General features: G+C 47.2%; 1 protein-coding gene across 4 annotated transcripts in view; it reads left to right on the top strand.

Annotated features, from left to right (window-relative positions):
* The window catches only part of LOC142585251 (uncharacterized), a 788133-nt gene that overhangs the window by 302497 nt on the left and 458036 nt on the right, over nt 1–27600 (top strand). For all 4 annotated transcript variants that reach the window (XM_075695850.1, XM_075695854.1, XM_075695851.1 and 1 more), the window contains 2 exons: nt 994–1066; nt 3301–3403. In XM_075695850.1, the coding sequence (XP_075551965.1) occupies nt 994–1066; nt 3301–3403 (176 nt within the window). The remainder of the gene's footprint in view (nt 1–993; nt 1067–3300; nt 3404–27600) is intronic.

Genomic DNA, 27600 nt, shown 5'->3' with positions numbered 1-27600 from the left:
CGTCTTAAACGAAATATGCAGAATACTAAGGCGGAATCCGCAGAACTTCTATTTCTAGTGCCTCTTCGATGAATGCAAGATGCAAAAACAACCGCGTACTTAACCTAGGTGCATGTTAAAGAACCCTAATTGGTGAAAATTATTCAGAAGTCGTTGACTATGGCCTCTCTCATAGCGCCAGTGTAGCTTTGGAGCGTTAAAATCAATCAATCAATCAATAAATAAATAAATCAATCAACTTGGGACATGACCACCTGTCGAAACGTTGCCCAGCAACTCCTCGTTACTGACCAGTCACCTTCGCTGCAGTGATGCGCTCGATGCCACGAGTGGGTGGCAGCTGTTCTTGCAATTGCTGTGGCGAGGTCCTAGAAGGAGAAATAAGTGCGACACTAATGTAGAGCTCGATTATCGAGAACCTGCATGGATAGTACATGGAAGCAATGCATTGAACCAATGGGCTCTCGAACGCCGCCGTATGCACGCGCGCACATAGGTTTGAGCAGCGCAGGCCATATAATGCCGAGCATAAATTCCAGTGGCAAAATAATGTTACTAAAGCTTGTAAGGGATGATAACGTAGGACTAAATTATCTTAAGTAAGCTTTTTGTGTGTGTTTGCTCGTCTATGTTCTGAAGTTCTCCAGTGACGGAGGGCCAGGCTATCTTCTCTCTTGATGACGATAGAAGGAAGGGGGGCTAGTGTACAGATTATACGTCGGATTACGCATGCGTAAGACAAGCAGCCGGCTAAAAATATGGGTGACAATGAATGGCGGGTGAGAGAGGGAGGGCAATTTTTCAATTCTCATAAACCTCCTTTCTTTATAAGTACACTGTCTTCTACTATATAGCGGCAATAATGCTTTTGATATTGATGCTCTTTCTTTATCTACCGATTTGTTTTTTCTTGTGTTTAATGCGCAGAGGGCTGTCATAACTACGTCAGTGCCTAAACTTCATGTGGTTTCTTTTTCTTCTTTGTCATTTCAGGCAACGCGTTTTCCAAGCTGCTGTGGAGCCAATACGAGGACTACCAGGCGTCGCTTCAGCGAGTTGTTTTACCGTAAGTTTTCTTTCACGCATGACAGAGGTGAGCTGCGCACTATGTGGGCTGTTTTTCGAAGGTCTAAAGTATTTGAATTACCAATGCATTATAGGCGAATCTAAATTTTCAATCTCTGAGATTCCGATACATACGAGGGAAAATGAGCAAAATTGTCCTGCCCTAGGAGATTATATTTGTGTATTTACACATTGGAGTTTGGGTCATCTAGGCAGCTTACTATAGATAATTGCTATCACTTTTCAGGACATTCGGACATTACTGGAAAACTTGCACGCAGCTGACATCTTATCTCTGCGTTAAAAGCTATTTGCAAGGGAGTGTCTAAGAAATGCGGCAAAAAAATTATTGGTGTGCATATCGGTGGGACACGGAAACTACAATTAATTGTTCTCAGCATTAGGCTTGTTGGATGTGGAGGACAATCCCAGTTGCTGTCCCCCAGATTTTGGGACCTTGCCGTTGGGTGCGGGAGTTGGCCGAGGTTGAGGAGGACATTCAGATGAAGACTGGAGGTTTATTTACATTATTTACAGTGAGAGGACCAAGAAATTAACAGTCATGGAGTCATTACGGGCCGGCTGCAACTCGGACGCTGCGGCCCGTGGCAAGAAGCTCGAAATAGATGAATGAAGGAATGCTCTCTTGCTGCTCCCGGTCTCTGGTTTTTAACCCCTTCGGTGTCTCGAAGTCACGTCACGTTCGGCCAATCGGCGAGCCCACTCAGGTGACGCCATTTTCGGCCAATCGGCGAGCCCGCTCAGGTGTCGTCATTTTCGGCCAGTGGTAGGCGCCCGTGCGATTGTGTCACACCCGGCGCAGAGGGTCGCTCCTTGGGCCCCAATTGTCCGAGGGCTACTTCTCTCTGCGGTATTGCCTTCCCGGCTTGCAAGCGCCGTCACAATAGGCGGATGGGGCGACGTTTCAGTGTTGCAAAGCAGCTTTGCTCGGGACCTGCGTTACCTGGAACCATGCCAGGCTCCCGCTACACTTTCGGAAAGAGTCAAGCAGTGAATAGCTCCACCTGCGGCGCACGAGGTGGGGGACGCCAACTCGTTTGCGCGTGCCGCGCGTCGGGAACGGGGCAGATGTGCTTCTGCGCTCCTTAATTAGGTGTGGCGCAATTCTATGTGGTCTGGTGAACTCGAAGGGGGCTCAGGAAAAGGTCCCGTATCTAACAAGCTGAGTATGCAGGATATTGTCCATATTGTCCATGCTCACTAGGTGGAAACTACTCTTCTGTTTTTGCCATAGTGATTCGATGTTGCGAAGTGGCTGGCGTATTTTATTTTTTTATTTTTACTTATTTTTATCGTAAGATCTGCACATTGTTGAACCTTTGAAGCTTGGACATTCGCGATCATTCCAAATAGAACTAGCGTAAAGATCACATCCTAGCACGACAGGTGTGGCCTGCCAAGAAGCCCCTCCTGAAATAAGTAAGCTTTCTTACATTTCACCAATGATGTGCTAAAGAGCCATTCTCTCATCGTTGCATCACTTTCTTTATTTAATTTCTCTCGCGCACTTTTTTCTGGTGATTCATATCATTTAAATATCTTTCAGGTGTTTTAGAATAATACTTACTTTATTGATATTTCGCCGGTTTCCTGTCCGTTCACCTTTTCATCCGCGCTATGTTGCTGTTCTGTCTTGTTCAAAGGAACATATTTACTAATCAATTTTATTTATCCTGCCATGCCTTTTACAAACCACTGTAACTGCCGCTGTACGCACAAATTGCTGTGTACACAAAAATTTTCATACCTGTATTTTCGATTGTCATTAGGATTATTTACATAATTCTCCTGCTTTGCTCAATTCCGCACGCACGGATGCAAACCCAATGCGATAGAGGCAATAAACTAACGAATTCACACAGAGACAATCAGCACTGCAGTTGTTTATTCTGTAGTGAAAATGACGCGATGCATAAGGCAGAGAAACCAGAGACTGTATGTTGCTATTGTTGTTGCTGTTATTGTTGTCTTTAACGTATTCTTGTCGTCTCTTGCCATCACCTAAACTTCGTCCTCGCGAGGACTCAGGCGATGTTTAATTGACGCTGCCAGCGCAAGGGCGCCACCACCATTTGCTGCAGATTACATTTGCTCATTCCTGTGGTTATCTGCACGTCAGTAATCCTCGACCTCGTTGAACATAATGCACAGCGTGTCATCGCCTATTTGCTATTTCCCGAACCCCTCACAAATGTTTCCGCGCTTTACACGCAGAGTGCTGAGGGACAAGGAGGCCCGCGATGCCCAGTTCGTGACCCTCTGCAAGATGAGCCGCGGCGCCGTCAAGTACACGTTGCACGACTTCCTTCACCAACCGGTGAGTGGCGCTAGTTCACCCTTTTCCTTCCAGGTCTTTTCGTACTCCACCTGACGCCGTCGTGAGCTCCTCCCCAATCCTGCGGCGCTTCCGCAACGGACGCCTCTTTCGAAAACTCGCGCGCTCCGGAGCCGGTTCCAGCCCGGCTGGGTCATCTTCCTTTTGCGTTTTTGGCACAGTGCCACCTGGCACCGAAACGCCGAAACGGCTTGGACTGGCAGTGTTTCGAAAAGCTCCTAGGTGGTGCTGCTTTCCCGTAAAATGCAGAGTTACTCGATCGGCTCGAGCCTATGCAGTAACTCGGTGGTACGTAACTCTATTACAATTATGCTACAGCGACGGCGCGACTCTTCTTCTGTCTTTGCTGTTATTTTGTTCCTGGGCGAAGATAGTGGGTCACGTGGGGAAGGCCTATTGGACAAGTTTACAAGCTTTGAAAGCAAAGCTTGCCCCGATGACCACGCAGCTCATCCCTTGCGAATCACTGTGCCACCATTTCCACGTTGGTTTGTTGAAGGTTTCGCTAAAACTACATTTAAAAATTCGCCTGAACGAAGAACAAGTTCCGAAAATAAAAACTATACATTGTGATCATGGCGTACGTTGCCATACAACGGAAAGAAACTTGGCCAAAAAACGGGTGCGAATGTTGTTTTCCGCTCCGACAAATGTCAGCGACCTGCGCATCAAGTTATATTCAGATCAGTCAATCATATATATATATATATGTATATATATATGGTGTCTGTGTCTCGGTGTCTGAAAATTACCCTACGTCAACGTGCGACAGGTTCTGCATTCCGACCTAACACTCGAGTTTTCCATAAACTGTGCAACTCCATAGGTAGCAACATGTCAGAAGGCACATTTTCAAATTTATGTGGCATAAGATATTGTATTGTATGAGGATTTACATCAAGATCCTTTCTAAAGGTCTTTTGAAGAACGTCCCAAAACAAGATGGCGTTCTTTGCAGTCAATAAAGCAGTGTTCTATAGTTTCCGGTACATTGCAGAGACGACAGTTAATCGTAGATACATAAATGCTTTTCCTACTTAACCAGGCTTCAACAGGTAGAGTTTCAGTATGCACTTTGTAGAAGGGCGTTTCGGAGTGTGGAGAAATAGATATTTTACAGACTCGTGCAAGTACGTGATGTCCAGGTAAGCCGATGTACAGCGATCGGTATAACGCAGGTCTAAAAAGTTTAAATGTTGATACAGGCTCAATAAAGTTATTTCCTCCTCCTCCTCTTTGATACAGATGTTTCCGTGAGATAGAGAATAAATATTCATTTAAGACCCTCACTGCCGGAAAGCGCACTGAGAGGTGCTCTTCACGCATCAATCCCTGCAAATATCGACGTGAAGCAAAATTTAACAAAATTTCGAAATTTGGTAAAACGTTGACGAGATTAACTTGAAAGAACGCCCGAACTAATGGGTGAGAACAGCCTCTAAAGAAAGAAAGAAGATAACACTATATATATATATATATATATATATATATATATATATATATATTATAATAATATATAATTATATATAATTTAGGCTTTGTTGACTTTTCTACGTGACAGTGGCCTATTAGAAAGACTATAAGGACCCCATTTCATCCCTTTTCATATTTTTTTTCTCACGCTTTTATTTTTGTCACGCTCTTCTTTCCGTCTTTACTTCCCCTTTCCCTTCCCCTAGTGCAGGGTAGCAAACCGGAGGTTTTAAGTCTGGTTAACCTCCCTGCCTTTCTCTCATTTGCATCTCTCTCTATATATATATATATAATTATATAATTAAATTTAGACAATTAGACCACAGCAGCACTTGCGAGCACGAACTAGTACATTGAGATGGCCGCCACCTTTGAGCTCTACGACTCACCCACGTCGTCACATGAAGACTGCGATTTTATTTTCTTTTGTATTTACCGTCTACCTTCATCTCATCCGTCACTTACTCTAGTGCTTATAACATCACACGACCTGCATTTTTTTTTTCTGTCCACCTTCTAGGACCTTTCTTCTCCTTTGTCCCATACTCTGCAGAGTAGCAGGTAGGCGAAAATACGCTGGCTAAACGCTCTGCATTTTCAATAAAGAGCTCTCTGTATCTCTCTTTGAGGTGACCACCATGTCTCGATGATAATTACGATGTCCATACTATGGCACATAACCACTACGGGGAATCGGACAAGAAACGTGTCCGCGTGTTGTTGTTATTATTGTTGTTGTTGTTATTGATGACGACGACGACGACGACGACGATGATGATGATGATGATGACGACGACGACGACGACGACGACTACGGTGATGATGATGATTATGATGATGATGATGATGATGATATACAAACTAAGGCACATATCCACAATGAGCATCAACGGCACACGAAACCCAGATTTGGTCGGTACATTTAAAATAGATAAAGAAGAAATTAAGAAATGCAAGCGTATATAACGTTAGTCACGTTGCGTAGCACGGATACAGGAGTGCATATGCGCAAGCTCCCGTTTCCTTTGCACTAAAGCCGTAAGAATGAAATTGTAAAATTTGTAGCATTTCGTAAACCGCTTCACGGAAGCTTCGGTTCACATAATAAAGTTACGCGTTGTCGATGGAATAATTGGCAGTTTTTAATGCTACAGGCCGACTCCATGGTTCAAATAACATTTTTTTCCGCAACAACCGAGCAAATAGCTAGGTCAACTACTGTGGCTTTGCAAGATAGCATTTTATTAGAGTACTGCTTGGTCAAGACTGCAACTTTTGAAGCGTTGTTTAAGCTAGCGTTGTTATTTTCGAAAATATGAATTGCCACCAACTCAACGGAGTTTCCCTTCTAGTTCTGGAATAGCTCCTTGCAAAATAGAAATTAAAATAAATAAATGCATAAATTCGCAGCCATTCCACTCTGTGAATGTGGGCTACCAGCGTAGATGTAAAAAAGTCAAAGCATACCACTGAGTGCAAGAGTTTACTTATTTTGGGGCTTTTCCCTGCCGCGCCTGTAGAATACCCTGCGAACACGCACAGTCGCTACGAACAGCGGCTCAACCTGGCGAGGTCCCCAAATTGAAACGCGCCATGCGTCTCAACACGCTGGCTAGACGGGAACAAATTCATGAGGGCGTTTTATGCCGCTTATCGATGCACGCGTTCGTGGCGTAACATACTGAATTTCATGTGCCTTTATATATACCCCTTTACAGTGGTAGCCATGGCCAGAATGTCCTAAGAAAGTCAAAGAGCATGCAAATTTCGCCAGGGGCTGAAACTTTCCTTTTCAATGATCATACGGTAACGCTTTCAGTAAAGACAGTTTTGTAAGAAAAGGGTTTTTCGTACAATGGGAAATTCATTGTTTAATCTGTAAACATCCCGAGACCGTAGGTCATGTTTTCCTCCATTTTCGGGAAGGAGTGTATTTTGGGGATGTTTTACAAAGGACAGTTAAAAAAGAACTCCCGCTAGATCCCCACGGCATCAGGTGTCTGTAGTGATAGAAAACGATAATGATGGGCTTCCCTTTGATCTACGATTGCTCGTTGGCCTTCATAGCCTGTGGCGCGCCAGAACGGCTGGGTATTACTGTGACCCAGACGCACTGTATACCGGCGCGAATGTAGTTCCGAGAAAGTATAAACGCCTATCTGGATGTGCAAAAAGCGCGAGAATGCCCTCCGGAATGGTTGTCGAGGTTGGAACCCTTGACAAGACTAAGAGAATTTTTATGTGATTGCAATCATGCTTGTTACTAGATGTTACATATGCTTTTCACGCGCTTGTCCTCTTGACTCCGGTGTTGATAATGAAGGAACTTGCAAATGAGCCAATAAAGAAAAAAAAGAAAGCGTTCGTGGTGTAATGGTTTCAGTGTGGGGCCTCTGTGCTAGAAGTCCTGGGTTCGAATCCGGCCGGCGGATGATTTTAGTGATTTTAATTATTTTAATAACGTTTATTTGATTATTTGTTACGCATTACTTTGTCGAAAATGACGAATTTACAAAGTCGAAGAGACGTTTAAGACCATAAGGCGAAGCTTGGACAAATCCGTGTACATCCCATAATTCCCAAGCTGACTGAGGCGCCCCGATTGCAGCTCCCGTAGACACTAGAGCCCGAGTTCCCTCTAGTAATTATTTTATGAAACCATGTATTGGGTGGTTTCTTGGCTTTCCTCTTGCTACGCCAGGTGTCAGCACATGCCTTACTGGTTTGTTTTGCTTCCTCAAAGAGGGCGCGGGAGTTTTGAGGCACGGACATCGAAAATGTATGGGAGGTAGGTTACAGCTCCGCTGTAAAAAAAGAAAAGTGCTAGTTTTGCCAGAAGGATAACGTGTTGACAGCGATCACAAGCGTTAACGCTCCGCTAGGACTCCTTCGTTTGGGGTCTCTACTCTGGAATTCAGCCACTTGGATGTTTGTTCCGCAGTCCATGAATTTCTCATAGAGTCCCTTATGGGTGCCCTGTTAAATTTGTATCTTTTCCTTTTTTGTGTTCGCGCGCCCTTAAATTAATGATTATTGATTATTCCTATTATAGAGAAAACGACGTGATGCACATGGCAGGTAATTCGGACTCCATTTTTGTTCTGTTCAGTGGGCGACCTCCAAACTTCACCCTAGCTTCTGCTCAGGCGTTTTCGTCGCCAACACTAGGGCATCACCACACTACTGTAATTACTTTCATTTTAACATGTAATTTCACCTTTCGACTGCGCTTTATTCTATATCGCTTCTGAAGGTTTCATCGTCATCAGTAGCGTCAGCAGCAGCCTATTTTTTATGTCCACTTTTGGACCTCTCCAAGCGATCTCTAATTACCCCTGTGTTGTGCTAGCTGGTTCTAAGTTGTGCCTGCAAACATGCTTACACGCTGTGTGCGCCCACTATCTTCACAACCTCCGGAATAGCCCTCGATGCTCAATAAACCTTCACGAATTATTCATTTTACTGTTGAAAATGCCATTGTGCCTTGGTGAGAACTCCGTTCTCATCAGTTTTTATTTGTTTTTAATTCAGATATATGTGCTGGAATTATGCTTAGGAATTATTAACATTAATTATAAATATAGGGAACTCTTTCGTCGCGCGTAGGAAGATGCCGAGTTTCGGTCCCACAACTCTCGCTGCACTGCCAAGAAAAGTGGCCCGTGAGTAGTATGGTTCGAGCATCGAGGTTTGAATAATTCGAGGTTTGAACCCAACTATCGGACATTTTTATTTATTTATTAATTTCTAGTGGCAACCAGGGTTATATCTAGTGTCCTAAGCTAGCGATAAATGGCCTGAGACATTCCAACCGCAAAGCGGGGAGTCAGGCCAACGGATGCCACCGCTTTAATCAAAAATTTAATTCTACAGTTCTACGCGCCAAAACTGCACAGCGATTATGATGCACGCCATGTGATGGAACTCCTGATTAATTTCACCACCAGGGGTTCCTGAAATTGTACCTGAGTTGAGTTACACGAGCGTTTTCGCATTTCGCTACCAACGAAATGTGGCCGCCGCGCGGTCGGGATTGGCGCCGTGGCCGAGCTCAGCCAATCGCTCAGCAGCGCAGCGTCACAACCACTCGGCTGCCGTGGCAGGTTTGGTCGCTGTGGTTTTGTTATTCGTTTCGTTTATCAGCGCGTAAGCATTAGGAGTGTCAAAGTGCAAACGGTCAAAGGCCTTCGCGGCACACCCAGCACAGTCACAGCGAAAGCTGGAGGAGCAGCTGCATAGGAGATCCGTTTCCATCAGCACGTACAAGAGATAGAGTCTTCGCAACGAAGCCTCGTTGCGTCGTTCGAACTGTCCGCCCGGCATCGACGGCGACGAGCTACGTGCGGCTTGTGCTGCTTTCTGCACAACAGTCTGCTGAGCACGACGTTGCCTGGCTCTAGCTGGACCCTGTAGCTCTGCGATTCGCTGCTTCAGCAGCGGTTCATACCTCGCGAAGAGGTGCCATAAAGGGTACCGAAGAGCAAACACAGGTATCCAGACTACGCGGCGCACATGTCGCCTCCCTTGACCCGTGGCAGAGTACGTTGCTGTTGTTGATGATGATAATTTATTGGCATTCCCTTTGACACGAGGCGTGCGACAAATAGTCACTTAGCCTGCCTGAGTTAACCAGGTCCGACTACATGCAAGCGCTACACGCCTGGACACCTGGTGGAATATACAACACGACTCCAATGCAAAGTTTACACGTATCGCCGCTACGCGGCGCGCACGTCGCACCGCGGGACAAGTGGCACGATTCGATGCTGATGATTTATTGGCATCCCCTTTGAAACGGGGTGAGGACGAACAGTCGCCTAGCCTGCTTCACTTAATAAGGTATGCCATACATGTTTTTCATTGGAGCATTTTTTCATAGATCTCGCTAATCAACTCTTTTTTGTTTCCCAAGACAATTCAAGCACTTCTTGGCCAATCCCCCACAATGGGGGATTGGTGATAGCTGCGACGGACACCCGCGGCTGCGGACAACATCGCCAACCGAAACGCCTATTGGAATGAGTCCCACGACATGTTACGCTATCAAAGAAATCCGCCTCCATCTCACCCTCTGAATGTGGATGTACAGCAAAGCTCGCGCAGACGTTACACAAGCACAACCACAAGGGACATACGTCACGCTCGCACGCATGTGTGCGGAAGTGCAGCATGCATCCTGATTCTCCTAGGCCATCCGCCAAGCGCAAGTGCCTCATTGAACTATTGTTAAAAAGTAAACTGCGTCGGAAAAATGCGTAAAGTACGGCTTACACACAAGCTGCAGACAAGATAGCTTCGGATTGTTATTCGAATATACGAGAGAACATAAATCTGTTGCGCGGAAACTGAAAGACGAAGCCCTCTTCCAGCTGCCGTTTGAGTTCTGTCTGAGTGGCCGCAGCCATTAGGGGGCAGTACCGTTAGCACAGCATACATCCCCTTTCTTGGACTCCATCTGCCTAGAGCAAGTGCGTTATTGAACTAACGGAATTTCTCAAAGTAAAATGCGTCAGAAAATTCGTAAAGTACGACTTACACACAAGCTACAGGCATGATAGCATGGGATTGTAATTTAAATATACGAGAAAACATAATTCTGTTACACGGAAACTGAAGCACAAATCGCTTTTCCAAATGCCGTTTATTGTGTCAGCACCTCATGAAAAATCCCGACCGACTAGAGGCTAACAGCTTCGCTGTAAAAGTGTATTTGTACGTTCCTCTAAGAGGCAGCAAGTGCGTCGAGTGAGCTCCTGAACAACACTTCGCATGTGGTGAAGGCGGTTAAAATCCTGGATTCGATACCTCAAAGAGGTTTGACGTGATGTGAACTCATTTTTATCTCGCACTTACCGCAAAGTCGCAACAAAATATTTATTTGTTTAATTTATTCATTCGTAGCAACAAGCCGATGTTGCTTTCGTTCGTTAGCATATATTCGAAAACGCAGTGAGAAACTTAGTCCGCGCCCATTAGGTTTGAGCAGTAGAGAACAGCGAAAATGTATCTATTTACGCTATATAAATCCCCACGTACGGTTCGAGGAACACTGTATTTTTCCCCCCTACTAATCCAGAAAGTATTAGCTGAGCACTTCTTGTAGCTAACTTGCTTTCCAATCCACTTCGTGTTGTTATGCAATTATGCGGGTCACAATGTGGACGTCGGCACGCATTAATGTGCTTAATTTTTTCTTGTCTATACATGTCTTTCAGTTTAATGGTGTGCGAATCAAATTATGTTGCGCGATTATTAAGACAAGGATTATGTTGGAAAGAAAAGCAATAGAAAGCAAACGATGAGCGTTTCTGTTCACGAACGGATTAACTCCTGCCGCCATCTTCGAGTAGAGCGCTTGTCGGTTGACATGCGTGTTACTCGTTTCGTTTACGGCAAGGCGGCAAGCTACTACAGCACACCGCACCTCACTATGATTACAACATGCAGAATGCAAGGTATTTAGAGTACATATTATACAGCGTCGACTCCGTACTCTAGTATAGCACCATGACATAGTGCAAGTCAAAGTGAACGAAAAGACAACCTTTTCCCATTACATGTGCGCTGCACTTTACCTATGAGCTACTACCGCGCTCGCTCTCTCATCATTTTCCTGTACGTGTACAACGTTAACACTTGGGTCCGTTAGCCAGCGCCGCTTACCGCGATGGCGGCGGACGTGGGACATCATTTTAACGTGCAGTATACGCGAACTCACGAGCCTGCAAGTGGTCAAATAACCCTCGCATGCTACCGATGCGACATCAGGGATGTCAAAGTCGAGGTCCTAGCTACGCAGCGAGCGAGATAAATTAGGGTAAACGGAGTGCTTGACCTTTGTGTTTGTTACAAGCACATAAGCCAAGAGGCCGTGAAGCCAGGGAAAGCATGTGGGAAATTATCTGCTGTTAGTTAGTTGAAATGTAGGAACACAGTCAAACGCCATTAATCAAGCTACTGTACTTGACACTGGGCCTCACCCGCCGTGGTTGCTCAGTGGCTATGATGTTGGGCTGCTGAGCACGAGGTCGCGCGATCGAATCCCGGCCACGGCGGCCGCATTTCGATGGGGGCGAAATGCGAAAACACCCGTGTGCTTATATTTAGGTGCACGTTAAAGAACCCCAGGTGGTCAAAATTTCCGGAGTCCTCCACTACGGCGTGCCTCATAATCAGAAAGTGGTTTTGGCACGTAAAACCCCAAATATTATTATTATTATTGACACTGGGCCTCGCTGGCTTTGCCGATTCAAGGGCTAACGAGTGCTCCTTTGTCACCACCAATGTAGTTATACTTTAACCATCAGACATACATATTTCATCTCCAGCAATAGCTTCATAAACATCTATAGCATTCTATATTATTATTTACATGGCTATCAACACCATCGTGTTTATTCCCACTTGAATACACGGATCAGCTGCTTATTACCATTATACCAAGTGGAACAATCACCACTGTTTTGGTACTCTATAATTATAGTAGCCTTTGTGCCGTTAAACTCCATAAACCAGGCTTCCAGGACATTGCAGCATCAGCGGGAATGACCACGCCGACGAAGCCGCCCGATCTGCACATAAAACTGGTCAACGTGTCGTGATTCCGCTTTCGCGAACAGACGCTGCGGCTGGGCTGCGACTGATGTCCCGTGAATGTACTTTGCCTCTGTGAGACCCGAACGCTTTCACCATATGTCATTTGCGTTCGTTGACTCCTGACATACGGATGCACCTACCGCCTGGGTTACCATGACGTGAACAGACCATGCTGTACCGTGTGAGGCTAGGCGTTGCATTTACGAACTCATATGCTTTGCTTCAGGGGACCAATTGCAATGCATGCTCACTGACCTGGAGAGACAAAGCAGAAGGGTCGGTCTAACAATTAATGTGCAGAAAACTAAACTAATGTTTAACAGTCTCGGAAGAGAACAGCATTTTACGATAGGTAGCGAGGCACTGGAAGTGGTAAGTGAGAACATCTACTTAGGGCAGGTAGTGACCGCGGATCCGGATCATGAGACTGAAATAATCAAAAGAATAAGAATGGGCTGGGGTGCGTTTGGCAGGCATTCTCAGATCATGAGCAGCAGGTTCTCATTATCCCTCAAGCGAAAACTGTATAACAGTTGTGTATTACCAGTACTCACGTACGGGGCAGAAACCTGGAGGCTTACGAAAAGAGTTCTACTTATATTCAGGACGACGCAACGACTTATGAAAAGAAGAATGATGGGTGTAACGTTAAGGGATAAGAAAAGAGAACAAACGCGAGTTAATGACATCTTAGTAAAAATCAAGAAAAAGAAATGGGCATGGGCAGGACATGTAATCAGGAGGGAAGATAAGCGGTGGTCATTAAGGGTTCCGGACTGCATTCCAAGGGAAGGGAAGCGTAGCAAGGGGTGGCAGAAAGTCAGGTGGTCGGATGAGATTAAGAAGTTTGCAGGGACAACATGGCCACAATTAGTACATGACCGGGGTAGTTGGAGAAGTATGGGAGACGCCTTTGCCCTACAGTGGGCGTAACCAGGCTGATGATGATGATGATGACGATTATTATTATTATTATTATTATTATTATTATTATTATTATTATTATTATTATTATTATTATTATTATTATTATTATTATTATTATTATTATTATTATTATTATTATTATTATTATTATTATTATTTTCTTACTGGAATGGCCAACAGCCCCACGTGCGCCATATGCAACATCGATGAAACGCTCGCACGTATTATCTGCGTCTGCCCGCGATATAGCGCCCAGAGACAAGTGCTGTGCAGAGTACTGGACCAATTGGACAACCGTCAACTATCAGAACTCAAAGCTTTAGGTCAGTACTCCCACAGAACATCCACGCTGAATGCCTTACTCACGTTATTAAACTTCCTGCGGTCTGCGGGGCTTCACGATAGACTCTAAGAACGCCGCCCCCTACCGCTCTGTAGTGTACGCGGTTTGTTCGTGCTCGTCTATATTTTTCTCGATCTCCCCCTTCCGCTCTCTTTCTCTTTTTATCCCCCTTCAACCTTCCCCCGTGCAGGGTAGCCAACCGGAATCGCCTCTGGTTAACCTCCCTGCCTTTCTGTGCATCCTTCTCTCTCTCTCGCTCTCTCTCTTGGTTCATCCTCAGCTTCTTCGTCCCTGCTGCCTTCGCCGACCTTCGCCGCCTTCGCGACCTTGATTGCTTCAACGTTGTCACTGAACGTCATTTTTGAACAGACCACCACATTATAAATCGTGACGTATTCATCATTCTGTCACATCCGCTGCCCTGTTGGAACAAGCCACTTGCGAGTTGAGCGATGCCTGGAACTGCACAGAGGACTTGAACACACGCTGTTCACATGTGAACGTTAAACGAGCTCTTGCATTGTAAAGCGACAAATCGGCCATTAAGGGACGCCTTCCGTCGTCGTACAGGTAATTTCAGGTGTAGTAGTTTTCGCTGTAAAGGCGTTCACGGTACATACGAAACATGAGTTTGGCCAGGACATAAAGCAACCCTTCCTTATCTAGGTCATCTCTTTGTAGAGTTGTTCTTTAAAGGGGCATTCGATTGTAACAAGAAAAAAAAAAGGAAATTGAAGTAAAGAAATTGAAAAAGGAACTCGAAACTTTCCGCAAGTGGAAACCGAACCCTTATCTTCTTGAAACCACATTCTTCTCTCTGGCTCCAGTAATAAATGTGTTCTTCTACTTCTTCTTACCTGGCTTTGTGATCTGTTCGCTTCGTGTGGTTGGCTTCAATTCAACACCGCGTCATTAAGAACGTAGAAGTTCGTCCCCAGAACAATTTTTGTCATTATTTCTGCAATTTCGGTAGAACAACTTCCAATCGCGAGAAGATTTAATTTTCTCGTTTTTCTTTAAATTCCGTGATAAAGTAGCAAATATTTGACGCCACGCAATGACGTTATCATTTAAAAACGTCTACACCTTTACAGCTATTCTATTGTCGCATAGGTAGCACCGTTACCGTTAGGGCCTTACAAAAATTTATAGAGGACGACAACGGAATTCTAACTAGACGTGCGATGACAAAATACGTAGTTGGAAGCTATTTAATCATTCTGACAGCCTTGGGCGCAAAGAAATATCCGACAGGAGAGTTTCATATCTCTCTCTCTGTGAAGTTCTCTTGTGGTATATTTCCCAAGGCTATCAGCATGATTACATAGTTTTCGACTACGTCTATCGTCATCGCATGTCTGTTGGAGCTCCGTTGTCGGCCTGTATAAGTATTTGTAAGGCCCAAACGGTAAAGGTGTTACCAGTGCGATAAAAAAAAAACATCCTTAAAAGAGTAGACATTTTTACAGTCATACGGTCATGTTTCTGGCGACAAAAGGAAAAGAAAGAATTATTCATGTCATCGTTATGACACCATCTTACGTCATCGTTTCGTATGTACGCCTGCACATTGTATATTGTATAGTCACTTTTACTATACATTGTTATGCAGTCATTTACTGCAGTATTCGAGTTATACTGTTCGTTCAAATGCTTTACGCCCGTTGTTGGCTGCTGTGAAGTGCGCTTAAACTTCTGGAGGGAGCCGGTCCTTCATTAGGGACTGCGAAACATCTTTCACCTGTTCTGCGCCGGTTTGCACTGCATTCAGTGAATCGGAACGATTCGAAGAGCTTTGAGATAACAAATGGTCTGCAGGTTCTGGCAACTTACGTCACGCTGGAAGTTCTAAAGCCCATAGATTACAAATGAGGACTGGACAACGCCTAGCAATTTTCGTTTTTGTTTATTGCTAGGCATTACTTCAAAAGAGAGCACCGATCTGGTTATCGGTAACGTCGTAGTGAGAGCGCGCAGGCCTTGCGTTATATATATAAGGCGGCGTGTATTTTCACCAAACAAACAAAAATGAGGGAGAGAGAGAAATTGCTGAGATCCGCCTTGCGCTTGAACCGATTGATTGTATAAACTTCATTGCAAGATCGTGCTGGAAGCATTCGGCGCTGCGTTTCCGGGCCAGGAAACCCTCCTGCTTCTCGACACACCGCCGTCTCGCTTGCTCGGCGCGCCACTTTTTTGGCGCCTCCTTCTCAGCAACCTCATCGGTATATGGGGAATACAGGCGAGCGCAGCTGCTCTCGCTTTTGTAAGCAAATAGTTTCTGTGCGACGGTGACGCACTCGCCAGTCGTCTCGAAGCGTTAGCTGTCACGTGGGGCCGCGTATGACCTGCATTTGTTGCCGAATAGATAACACACCCAGCTGTTGAGCTGGGAGACCCTGCAGTTCAACTCCCTACCACCGAACACATAAATCCTTCTATTGCAGAGGCCCCAAACGAAGCAAGGCAGGCACTTTACCTACAGCGAAGTGTCTTGCGAGAGGCGAATAACGCTGCGCATTAAAAGAGAACGCCGAGGGAGCTTTAGGAGTTTGTTTCTCCACTCCATCGCTATTAAATGTTTACCTTTCGGTACCCCTTTAAACCCAGGGTATATAGCTCGCCGCCGCACCCGCGTACCAGCCGTCGCCAGCGCGCCCTTGCGGCACGGCGCGGCTCGCCATTGTGAAGGTCGCGCTCCGCTTAATTGTGATCGCGCAGAATTAGGATTCAGGCCATGAAGCGGACGCAGCCTCGGTCGCGGAAGAAGGGATCCTGCAGTGCACTGGGCTGGCGAAGTGGGCACAGCAGCGATGCCGCGTTGTTGTTATAGTGCCCCGCCGGGCCGTTCGAATCACGCCGGTCCCGCGGCCTGCGTTCGGTGGGCGTTCGTTCGCATGGTCGCCGTAACATTGCGCGGCCGCGCGGTGGTGCGGCGGCCAACTAGAGGGCGGGGCCACCCCCCCCCCCCCCACCGCGCTCCCCCCTCTGATGCCCCGGGCGAAGCTGTTCGTCCGCGATGTTTCGGCTGGCCCGGTGGAAAGGTCGGTCAAGGACGGTCCAGCGGGGCCGATGGCCGTTGCTCCGGAGCGCGGAGTCGCCGGTTACGTAGCTGCGCCGGCCTGCAAGCTGCCAACAGGCTCTATATAGTAACAATCTAAAAAATAATAACAAAGAAACTCGTGGGGAAGCACCAGTACTTTGTTATTGGGAGCTAGACGCTCTATTTAGAATCAACGGCCCTTAGTTTAGATTCTAGGGGCCCGTGGTCCCTGAAGTAAACGTTGTGCCCAGTCTCTTCTGGTTTAGTGCAAGGACATTCTCCTGTATTCCTCTTCCGTTTCCCCCACGGGCTCCTATATTAGCTACTAGAGGCTGGCGAGTAGGATATTGACGAGAAGTACAGCAGAACCCCATTTGCTGTAAATCAGTAGGCACAGGACAAAATGTTTACTACAGCGGGAACTCTAAGGGCAGTCACTCTGAATTAAATTACTGTATTTAACATTACAAATCAACTCACAGGATATAAGACAAGACGTTGTGGAGGGAGACGGACTGGAAATATCTTTCCCGCTAAGAAAATCCAAACAGACTTTTGCAGAAATGCCCAGAGAGACTGTATAGTTCTCATTTCGGTGTGTCTATCGCTTTTTTTTACAGCGAAACTGTATATGGCTAGGGTTCCGAGCATTCTACAGCGAAAGTTGTGTATGGCTAACCTTCCGTACTTTTTTCGGCGTCCGTCAACAGAAATAAATCATCATGCGGGCCGATCCAGGTGATGTGCAGAAAATGTCCAAGCTCAATGGCACATACCCCTGTGGGCTCAGGGACCTGTAACGTGCCCTTGAGCTATCCTTGTCACACGTGGGACCTATAGAGGTCCAAAGCACAAGGGTAAGAACACAGTTTCTTTGGCGTCCGGCAGCAGAAACGGACTTAGCGATTTCTAATAAACCCATACGGGTGCAGTGCGACGGCGCAGGTGTTAAAACGCGGAACAGATTAAAACGATCACCGTGTACAATAGCGTGACGTCAAGGTTATCCCAGTATATAAGCAGGAGAGGTATCGGCGCTAAAAACAGCTGCGTTATCGATGGGGCGGACGCTTATAGTTCGTGCAACCGAAGAACAGCATGCGTACGAGGAACGCCAGAGGGAACAGCAACTAGAATGTAAACGGCGCCGGCGTGAAACAACCACTGATGAAGGACGCTCCCGCGATGCTGAATGAGAACGACAATCGCGAGCCCGGGCACCTCCGAACGAGCAACAACGCCAGACTCGCAACGGAAAACATTACAACCATTCCACTCTCTGAAGGTGGAATGGCAGCGAAAGCACTTTGCTTTTCGTTTGAGAGCTTTGACTGTCGTCAGCTTTCGCTGCCATTCCATCTTCATAGAGTGGGATGGTTTTAAATTTTTTGTTCTCCGTGAACAGGTAATAGTAATAACTTATTTTCTCCGTGAACAACTATTATCGTCATATGGCTCATACCCCCGTAAGCATTCATACTCCCGTGGGCAAGAAAAAAATGCAATGTCTCATAGCCCCGTAAAGCAGAGCCTACAAGCACTCAGCAAAGTGAAGCGTAGATTCTTTTTAATCACGTATACAACATACAGAACAGCATGTGGAAAACTGTCATCATCAGTGGCTCATACCTCCGTGGGCAATGGCTCATAGCCCTGTATGCAAGCAAAAAATGCAACGACTCATAGTCCCGTAAGGTTCATGGCCGCTCACTTTGCGTAAATTCACTGCGATGACACTACCCCTGCTGTCGTTGTCGGTGATTTCAATGGGGATGTGTCGGTACCGAAAATGAAGCGGTTTACGCGTTCCGTGTTGCAGACATATCTCTTGCAATGCCACACCGATCCGGCCCAACCGACCACCCAGCGGCGTACGTGCATCGATTTGACATTATCAATGATTGTGATTGCAGTTGCGAGTGAAATAATGACCACCGATCAAGACAGTAAATGAGTGTGCGTACCTTTCGTCACGACGGCCACCCATCAAGACAATCAATTAGTTCGTACCTACATGTCACCTCCGTGTCATGTGTTAAACAGCTTCGCTGGTCAACCACCTTCACCGAGTGGAATGGCTCACGATTTCTTTTTTTTTTTTCATGTGCGATCCTTCTCTACGCAATTTAAATTACACATGGGTCGTCTTCACAGAACCTGTGAATCCCTGATATGGCCTTTAAAAAATCTGCCTCGTGTTTGCGCATGACAGGCCGAATATAAATATAGTTATACTTATCCCAACAAGGGCACCCTTTGAAGTATTCTGCATATATTCAATGACGAGAGAACAGCGGAAGTCACTGCCTGCCTCGACCATTTCTCTCTGAAAAAAAATAAAAGAAAGAAAGAAGGAAAGAAAGGAAAGAGAAAGGAAAGTAGACACAAGTAAACGAAATTTGTTTCGATCGCCTTGAACTTCCAGAGTGCTCCTATGTTTCCTCCTAATTTCTTCATTCAATCTGATGACCGCTTGTCATTTAGGATGTCTTTTGTCGTGCTTTTTGTTTCATGCATTGGGGCCTCTGAATGCACTGTAGAATTAGCTGGTTAATGCCCAATCATTCATCGATTTCCTGACAGTAAACTGACTTGAAGAGAAGAGACCGTAAGGCATTCTGAATTACGAAATGCGTCGTACTGCTTAGCCCTATCTGCTTAGTCTAGCATCTTTTGTTTCGCAGTTAGCACGAGGTTCGAGAACGAACAGGTAGGATGCGCAACGGACAATTACACGTGCCATTGCCCGTATCCTCTGCAGTGGTGCAAAGCAGGGTGTGAATAGTTCTGATCGGTCTGGTAAATACGAAGCATTTCAGGTCACGCCAACGTGAATTTTAGTGCTTCAATTCTACAATGACTACAATCGAATCATTCTTTCTTTTTTGTTTTTGTTCGTTGTTTTTCTTTTTTTACAAGTCAGCACCATTTTCTATGTTGTCAGTGTCCTTGACGAGTTTGTTCCATTTCATACAGGTCGCGGCTAATGTTCGTCACAGTTCGCTATGCTACACAGAAGAGCGCCTATTCAGCGCAGTTCAGCAATAAGTTATACCGTCTCTCGTAAGCTGTAGCGTGCTCTACGCGGCTGGTTCCAATTTACCCGTGCACAGTGCGCTCTAAAATCCCTGCCCTGCTATTTGAGAAAACGGATGTGTGTGATTGCCTGACAACACATCAGCGTGACTTCTTTCTTTACTTTTTTGTTATTTCTTTATCTGTTCAGATTCATATTCCTTTTCCTCTACGCAGTGTATTCCTTCTACGGTTAACCTTTCATTTTTCTCCTCCCCACCCCAAACTCTTTCTCTCTCTTACACACACTAGCTGAGACGCTTTCGTCACGTGCGAACAAGAGTGTTTGTGCAGCTTCACTGCAGAGGCAAAGTGAACGGTCTGTTAACGCCTTATTTTGCCATTCTTAAGCACCACACCGTTGCCTCCGAGGCGTCGCTGTTACTCGCTACTCGACCGATTGTTGCCGCTACATCGATGCTTCGTGACTTGGCTGCCTTTCCACCGCCAATCTGCTGCTGCGGCTGGGGGCCCCAACTTCCCGGCCAAGGCGCCGCAGCAGGCCGGGTCGACGACCAGTCACGAAGGCATCCATGCCTCGCTAACATTCGTCGATACGCGCTAAGCGGACTCGCCGACGCCTTTTCTGGCGGCCAGACACGCGTGTTCTGCGGAGCCGGCTTCTTCGCCGGGTCGCGTCTGAACTCTTTCTTCTCTTGGCTCCCTTCCTTCCTGCACACACGCTGTGGAGCGCACGCGCCGAGCGCGGCGCGGCAACGACACGCGAAGCGATTCGTTCTCCGCGGAGCGGAGCGGTTTCACGCCACAACCGCTCAGTCGGCGCCGAGAGTGAGAAGATGGCTTCGCGCTTCATTTTGTTATAGGCCCACCTGTAGTTGATCGCGGTTAGCACGCTCACGCAGGAACACACGCACGCACACTGGGCGGCATCTCGTCTAGTCTACGTCGTACTTCACTGGTGATCGGGCAGTGCTATTGCCAGCGCGGGCTCTTCTTGTCAAGTGCGAGCTGCGCGGTCACGTGTACTATAGTATCGCGCCAATGGAGTATGTAGAGAAGAGAGAAAAAAAAAAGTGATTTAAATGAAATGCGAAAAGGGTTACTCCCTCGGTTTGCCCCCGAGACGCCAAAATGCCTCCCACACGATTGCAGCAGACCGAGTTGGATGGCAGTTCATTTAAATCCCTGGCCTGGCACGGGTGGTACGCTTTCTATAGATGCGCCGGGACGGGTTAAACTCTTCCGTGTAATATAATTGCGAGTGATTGCTCCTGACCCCACTCGTCCGTTTATTATCGTTGAAGCGAAAATAAGAATAGGTCGCAACGCGGGTGGCGGAGAGCGAACGCATGCGTGGGCGTAGGGAGGCCGTGCTTTCTTTAGCGCTCAACAATATACAGCGTAGAAACAGCGTATGCAAACACTTGCTTACTTCAGATGGAGCTCGGCGTACTCTCCAGAATATTTAGCATCGGTGGTGCTGCGTGGCGGGCGCAGAACCCAAGCAACTTTTTTGTACATGTGGCCAGTAGCGCCAGCTAATACTTTTTTTTAATATATATTTCTAGCTGTAGAAGCATGGGTAGCTAATACTCTGTGTACGGCATTAAAGCTGCCTGATGCCATCGCGAACGCCAGACACGGAAGGGAGCTCTGCAGATGTCGTGGCCGCGCGCCAAAGGCCTTCGGCGGGCATAAACTGTCAACCCGCAAGGGAGAGAACTCTCGCGAGAGCAGTGACCGTTATCTCGGCAGCTGCCCCGCTTAGAAAAGAAAAGCACCGGAAAGTGACGCGCCCGTTATCGCGGGCATGCGCACAAAGTGGAGGCGGGCTGTACACGGGAGAGGAGGACGGCATGAGGCTCTTTTGTCCGCCATGCAAAGGTCTCCTCCCCCTCTTCCTCCCACCCAGTCCAGGCGGCGGCAGTGACCGAATCTGAGCGGCCGATCTGGCGGGAGCGGCGGCGGCGGCCGCCAAATTACGATGCAGCACGCAGGCGGAATTCGGCAAGGACGCGGCCGGGACGTCCGCGCGGAGGGAAGGGCGAGTGAGCTGGCCATCGAGCGGTCGTCCCGACTCCCACCCAAGTGAAACGGCCTCGACCTTGCGAGAGTGGCGCGGCGAGCGCTGCCGGTGGCTGGCGCGCCTGGTGGCGTGGGCCGGATACTCCGCGAGGCTGTATCCGGCCCGCTGACCATTTCAAGGAACGTGCGGCGAAGGGTTACAAGGGGCTTCGCGTGGCCGCACCGGTTTCCTGTGCACAGAGACTAGGGAGGGTGTGTAGGGTGCGAAGTTTCCGTGTAAAACACAAATGTGCGCTCACGCGGGAGAACCGCCAGAAATATACGACCTTGCGCTGTCAAATAGCGTCGCGAACGCGCGCGGTCGTCTCGAGAAATGAATGGGCTCGAATGGGTGTGATGCTTCCGGGGGAAGCTCAGAACCGTAATCCTGAGGGCGAGACGTTGTGGCGTTGCGTTCTTTGGTCCCGTCTGAGCATTAGTCACTCGCTAGAAATTGATATACCTTAGGGCCTATAATAAATCGGAGACAGATCGTTTAACGAGACGAGAAAGCGACACATACGGGTACTGTGGTCCTTGCGCGCCGCCTTTTTGTCGTAGTAATTGCCCTGTGCTTTCATTTGCCTAATGGTTCTTCGAATGATAGTAGTTTCCTAAAGCAAAACCCTTCGATAGCGCTTTGTTTATCATTATTTATTTATTGTGCTACACATGGGTTCATAGTTTTCCATTGCTACAGTGAAGTAGCCTTACGGGAAAGCCTGAATCGGTTTCTAAAGTGTATGATGCTATACGGAGTATGTCGCAACTTTATTTAAATAAAAATTTGTTGGAAATGGACCGCTGTTGTGTTCATCTCTATGCTTGTTGTGCTCGCGCTCTTTGTTTTAGCAGTGCAATACCAACAGCTTCAAGCATCCACTCTTGCTAAGTGCCTCCAGCTGCGTTGCAATGGCGACTATCTAATACGGAAGGGAACAGGATGGGCGCTTTACTTTCTCGTCCTCGCCCTGGCTTCCGCTATACTTTACTCATAATGAATCATTACGAAATAGTCCGGATGTCACTTCTGTTGTATGAAGTTTCACTCTTGTGTTACCAGTATAGGCATATGCACGAACAGCAGCAGCGGAGCACTGAAAGTCCGCTTGATCACTGCTGAGATTCGACGAATGGACCACTTGCCTCCGGGATCTGGCGGTGCCCGGTCTCGGAGGCCGTTATTTGCCTATCCCTCTTCTAGGCTCTCCACAAGGCAGGCGCAAGTACTCCGTGGGCACCATGTTTCTTGATGTCCATACGAGCAAATGAAGATATGGAATGAAGATAGGCATTGACTTGAAGGTTTTTAGCTTGCATATTGAGCTTGGTGCATTATATGCGCCGTACAGAATGTTTCTAGATTCTTTTCCACATTCAGGGACATTATTGCGCACGCTAAAATCTCAGTACAAAGGATTTCCTGCATGTCACCATGCTTAGAATGCAGCAGCTGCATGGAGCTTACCGAACCGAGCTTATTACTTAAGCTTTGCGAGCATCTTCCGAAAGCTAGCACTTCATACTACGATAGGCTCGCAGGAAAAAAAAAAGCTTTCCGTAGAAAACATAAAAGAATGTACAAAGGAAAAAAGCGTTCCTAAAAATTCCGGAATAAACAACGCGCCTCTTGTACGCATATATCAAGATTTTCGCCGCATGTTGATAAATAGTTGCAAAAAGTAGAGAGCGCACGGATTCGGGCGCTGATACGTCCTGAGCCCTCTTACCTATACCGAACATGGCACTCGTTCACTGACTACTAACGTCGTGTAACAAGCACCAACCTAAGCCTGTTTCCCGACGACTTTCCTTATCAGCAGCAGCATTACGACGCGGAAGTCGTATCAACAAAGCAGGCCTATTGTCGGGAGACCCACCCTATACACGGCACTAAGCACGTAGGCTTTGCGTGCAGTCTGTGCTCGGTTCGTGCAAAGACTCAGAGGACTCCAGAGTTGATACTTTCCTCTTCGTGTCGAAGTAGCATTTGGGCGTGCCGCGATCAGCCTCTCATTAGTATGGCTGTCTCTTCGAGCTCGCTTTCGTTGGGCTCGTCTTGGCTTCTTTACGCCTAACAGGTCCATGTGCGTGTGGTCGTTCATTTTCGGTATGCTAATATGTCAGTATGCGGGCTGCGTGTCCTGGGTTTACCGAAAGTCAAAGTGAAAAAATGGTTTTGCATACGCAGTTATATAGAAGTTCCTTGCCTCTTTCTGTCGCTTTGACTCCCGCACACGAGTCCTGTTTAGTAAAGGGGAGTACACCAATTGGAAACCAGTCTATAGCTTATGGAATACTAAGAAGATTAGCTTACGCTTCAGTATGGGGGTTCACAACTGGCTAGCTTCCTTTCCCTTATGCACAAGATGTCATGAAATTGGCAATGTGGAACACTTCATTTGGTCCCGCCGGTGCTTCGCATTTGAATATAAGACTGTCCGACAACCTACAAAAAAGAGGCATGCGCGTGTGGAACCTATCGTGTTCGGACAGACGGGCAACTTCAGACAGACACGAACCATTGTTCCCTATGTGTCAACCGAAAAAAATCTCTTTTGATTGGCCCACGTGGTTCGTTAGACACAGGTATACTAAATAATGATGCCAACACGCGGATAGAGAAGGTAACAGATTTTGAGGGAAGATTTGCTTCAGATGTCGGGTTTATTTTAAAACCGTCTGCAAATTGAAGCATAGCACGTAGGCGATGTCTAATTATCGACCTGAAAGCCTCAGAAAAAAGACTGTGCTCATCTCATATTGAAAGCTTTTTAGTTTCCTGTCGAGTCTTCGAAGCATGGGGGTCATAATAGAGAGCCACTGCTTTATAGTTCTGTTTTTATTTGAGGACCTGGGGTTTTCGTTCGCTGCCGTCATTCTACTATCTTTCACCATTCGTTCTGCTAAAACTACGCAGCAATGACTCTGCAGCTGATCCCCATACGCCTGTGGCAAACACGTATTTTCTTGGTAGTTCGACAAAGCCATGCAAGGTCTACGTATAGCGCATCTGAATAGCGAGAACATGGGTGCCAGTTGCGGATAAAAATGTAAAGATAAACAAAGGTAGCGTTAGCAGGCATAAATAAGGAATGCTGCTCTCTCTTTTTGTGGAAAGATAAGAGTGATTGCTCGAAACTCCACGGGAAATTCCGGGAGCTGAGTCATGAGTCAGCTACCTCGGCTCTCTCAAGTTCATATCATGTAACTTACCGATTAAAAGAAATATTCAGTTTCCCCGTAAAAGAATTTGTGCGCATGAAAGGTGAAAATACTTCACCAGAAACCATACCACGGTTTCTACAGCAGCTTATAAAAGGCACGCGTTTATCAGAAACATGAGAGAGCAATGTGATCGACAAACATACAGCAAACGGCTAAACACGCGAACACGTCCTGTTGCATGCTTGCAGTGTTGCGAGCGCCGCCGCCTGGAAGTGCGTGAGAACATCTCGTTGGGCTATCGCGCACGCGTTCGTGCGCCGCGGAGTCGTGCTACCTTGGCGCGAGTTGCGTGCGCGCCAAAGAAGCCGCGGCCTCAGCGTCCGCTTGAGGCCTCCGCGCAGCTGTCGAGTCGGAATCGAAAAGAAACCCGTTCTCCCGTGTCGCGTCGCCGTTACACAAGTCGCCTTGCTCTCGCCGCTCCGCCGTTCACGATATCCCGTGCGTGCCAAGGGGGGGGGGGGGGGGGGCACCGAGCAGCGCGCATGCATCGCAGGGAAGTGTGTACCACATTTTCGCGCACATAGTTGACTTCTGCAGCTCAACCGATATCCTTGAACAACGACAGGTGTTCAATGGCTGCGTTCTACCAGAGTTGACTTCCAGAAGGTGCTCCATCGATTGTCAGCGCTAGAAATGCTGCCTTCGAAACAACTGCCGGCGCGAATGACTACACACGCGCATGTGTTGGTGAGGTCATTCTGACGCTTTTGTTCTCTCCCTTTCTCTCTTCCTTTACATTTTATCCTCTTTTGCTCTCCTTCCCCAGTGCAAGGTAAAAACCGGATATTGCCATCTGGTTAACCTCCCCTTTTTCCTCCTTTATTCTCCCTTCTCTTTCTCCTCTATTTTCTTTTTCGGCGAGTAAAAAGCGCGGCGATGCGGTATACGGATTCTGAGGCACGCGGAAGGCGCGCGCGTCGCGTGAAGGCACGCAGGGTGGGTGGTGAAGGTGAAGCGTTTTCTATAGCGGACGAACGTGCCCCGGCGTCGGCGACAGAACGTCGCGCCGTTTGTGCTGGTGTCCACCGGCGGTTCGCGTTTCGTTTTCGATATCGTGTTTCGAGCGGAGATCAGCCCGCGCGTGAGCCTCGCCCGACTCTCGAGGATCAGCACGGCGCGGGGAGAACGCGGCAGCAAAGAAACGTATAGCGTTACGGCATTCCTGCGCCTTATCTGCGCGAATCTGGCATGCATATCGGACACCGTCTGTGTTGCAGACTCAAGTGCAAAGCACGCCTGGAAAGTTAGAATCTCTTCAAGAGGATATGCACACACAGGCGTGGCGCCGCGCTCGTATGCACTCTCGCACCGTCGGGCGAGAGTGACTGATGCTCGCAATCTTAACTGCTAGCGAGCTGCCGCATTCTATACGCGAGAGGCGAGAGTTCTAGACAAAACCAAGGAGAGAGTTGTCAGCGGGGCTTAGGTTCATTCTGAAACAGCAACGGCTACAGCATGTAATTCGAGTGTTCATGAAGTCCGAGTCGTGTATTTCAACGGCTCCTACACGAGTGTATAATCGTTTATCATTTTCGAAGGGCTAAACTGCGTTTTAGAGGAACCAGTGACGTAGCTTGGCAATTTTCGATAACATTTATTCCTCCAAAGCGGCCCAGATGGCGGACATAAACTTTGGAATTCGTCACTACAAACACGTTCCAGCGTTGATGTTTCACCACGAAGTTCAAGAAAGGGAACTTGGGGCTAAATTTTTTCCGCTAACGATGAACGTTCTTTTTCGCCAAACGGAAAAAAAATTGTGTTTCGAAGATGTCTACTCGACTTATGCAAACTGCCCACAGCCTCCTATCAGAGGCTGCTGCTGCGATAGTAGTACTTAGAGCACGCGCTTCCGGGTCCTTGCGCCCAAGGGCTCGGGTGAGGCGTTAGTGCCACTTGCATATTCTTAGATGTTTTATTATTATTTCGCAGAAATATTTTATGGTCGTAGCTCACCCCTTTTGTCATTTGCATATTTTGGTACGTATATATATATATATCTACGCATTTATGTAGCGACTGATCTTAGGCCTCTTTACAGCCATGTTACATCCTTGACATTATGTACCATCGTCAACTCATTCCATCATTTGTTTGGCGCGCCATTAAAACCCATTAATCAATCAGTAATCTAAACTGTTTTATGATTGGTTTTCCGGTCCCTTCAAAGGCGTCCTGAACCGCCTCTCGAACTTTAGGGGGAAAAAACACACTCTGTGGATAGCATACGCTCTGTGAACATCTCAGCCAAGTTTTACACTCGTGTGCGGCGCGTGGTGCTCACAAGTGGACAGTGAAGTCACCTTTTTTCTCAGACAGTCTCTTTTCAACAGAAGCCTTCGCCTCACCATTTTTGGGGATGCCATATTTCCTCATATAGCAGATTCCCATACCCGGCTAGTCTACCGTGCGTACAACCTTCCCTGAACAGCGGTGGACAATCTCCTGCACCCCCCGGTCTGTAACTCA

This window comes from Dermacentor variabilis, chromosome 6 (assembly GCF_050947875.1).
Source record: "Dermacentor variabilis isolate Ectoservices chromosome 6, ASM5094787v1, whole genome shotgun sequence".
NCBI lineage: Eukaryota > Metazoa > Arthropoda > Arachnida > Ixodida > Ixodidae > Dermacentor > Dermacentor variabilis.
The sequence above is the reverse complement of the archived record's forward strand: the minus strand, read 5'-3'. Positions and strand labels throughout refer to the sequence as shown.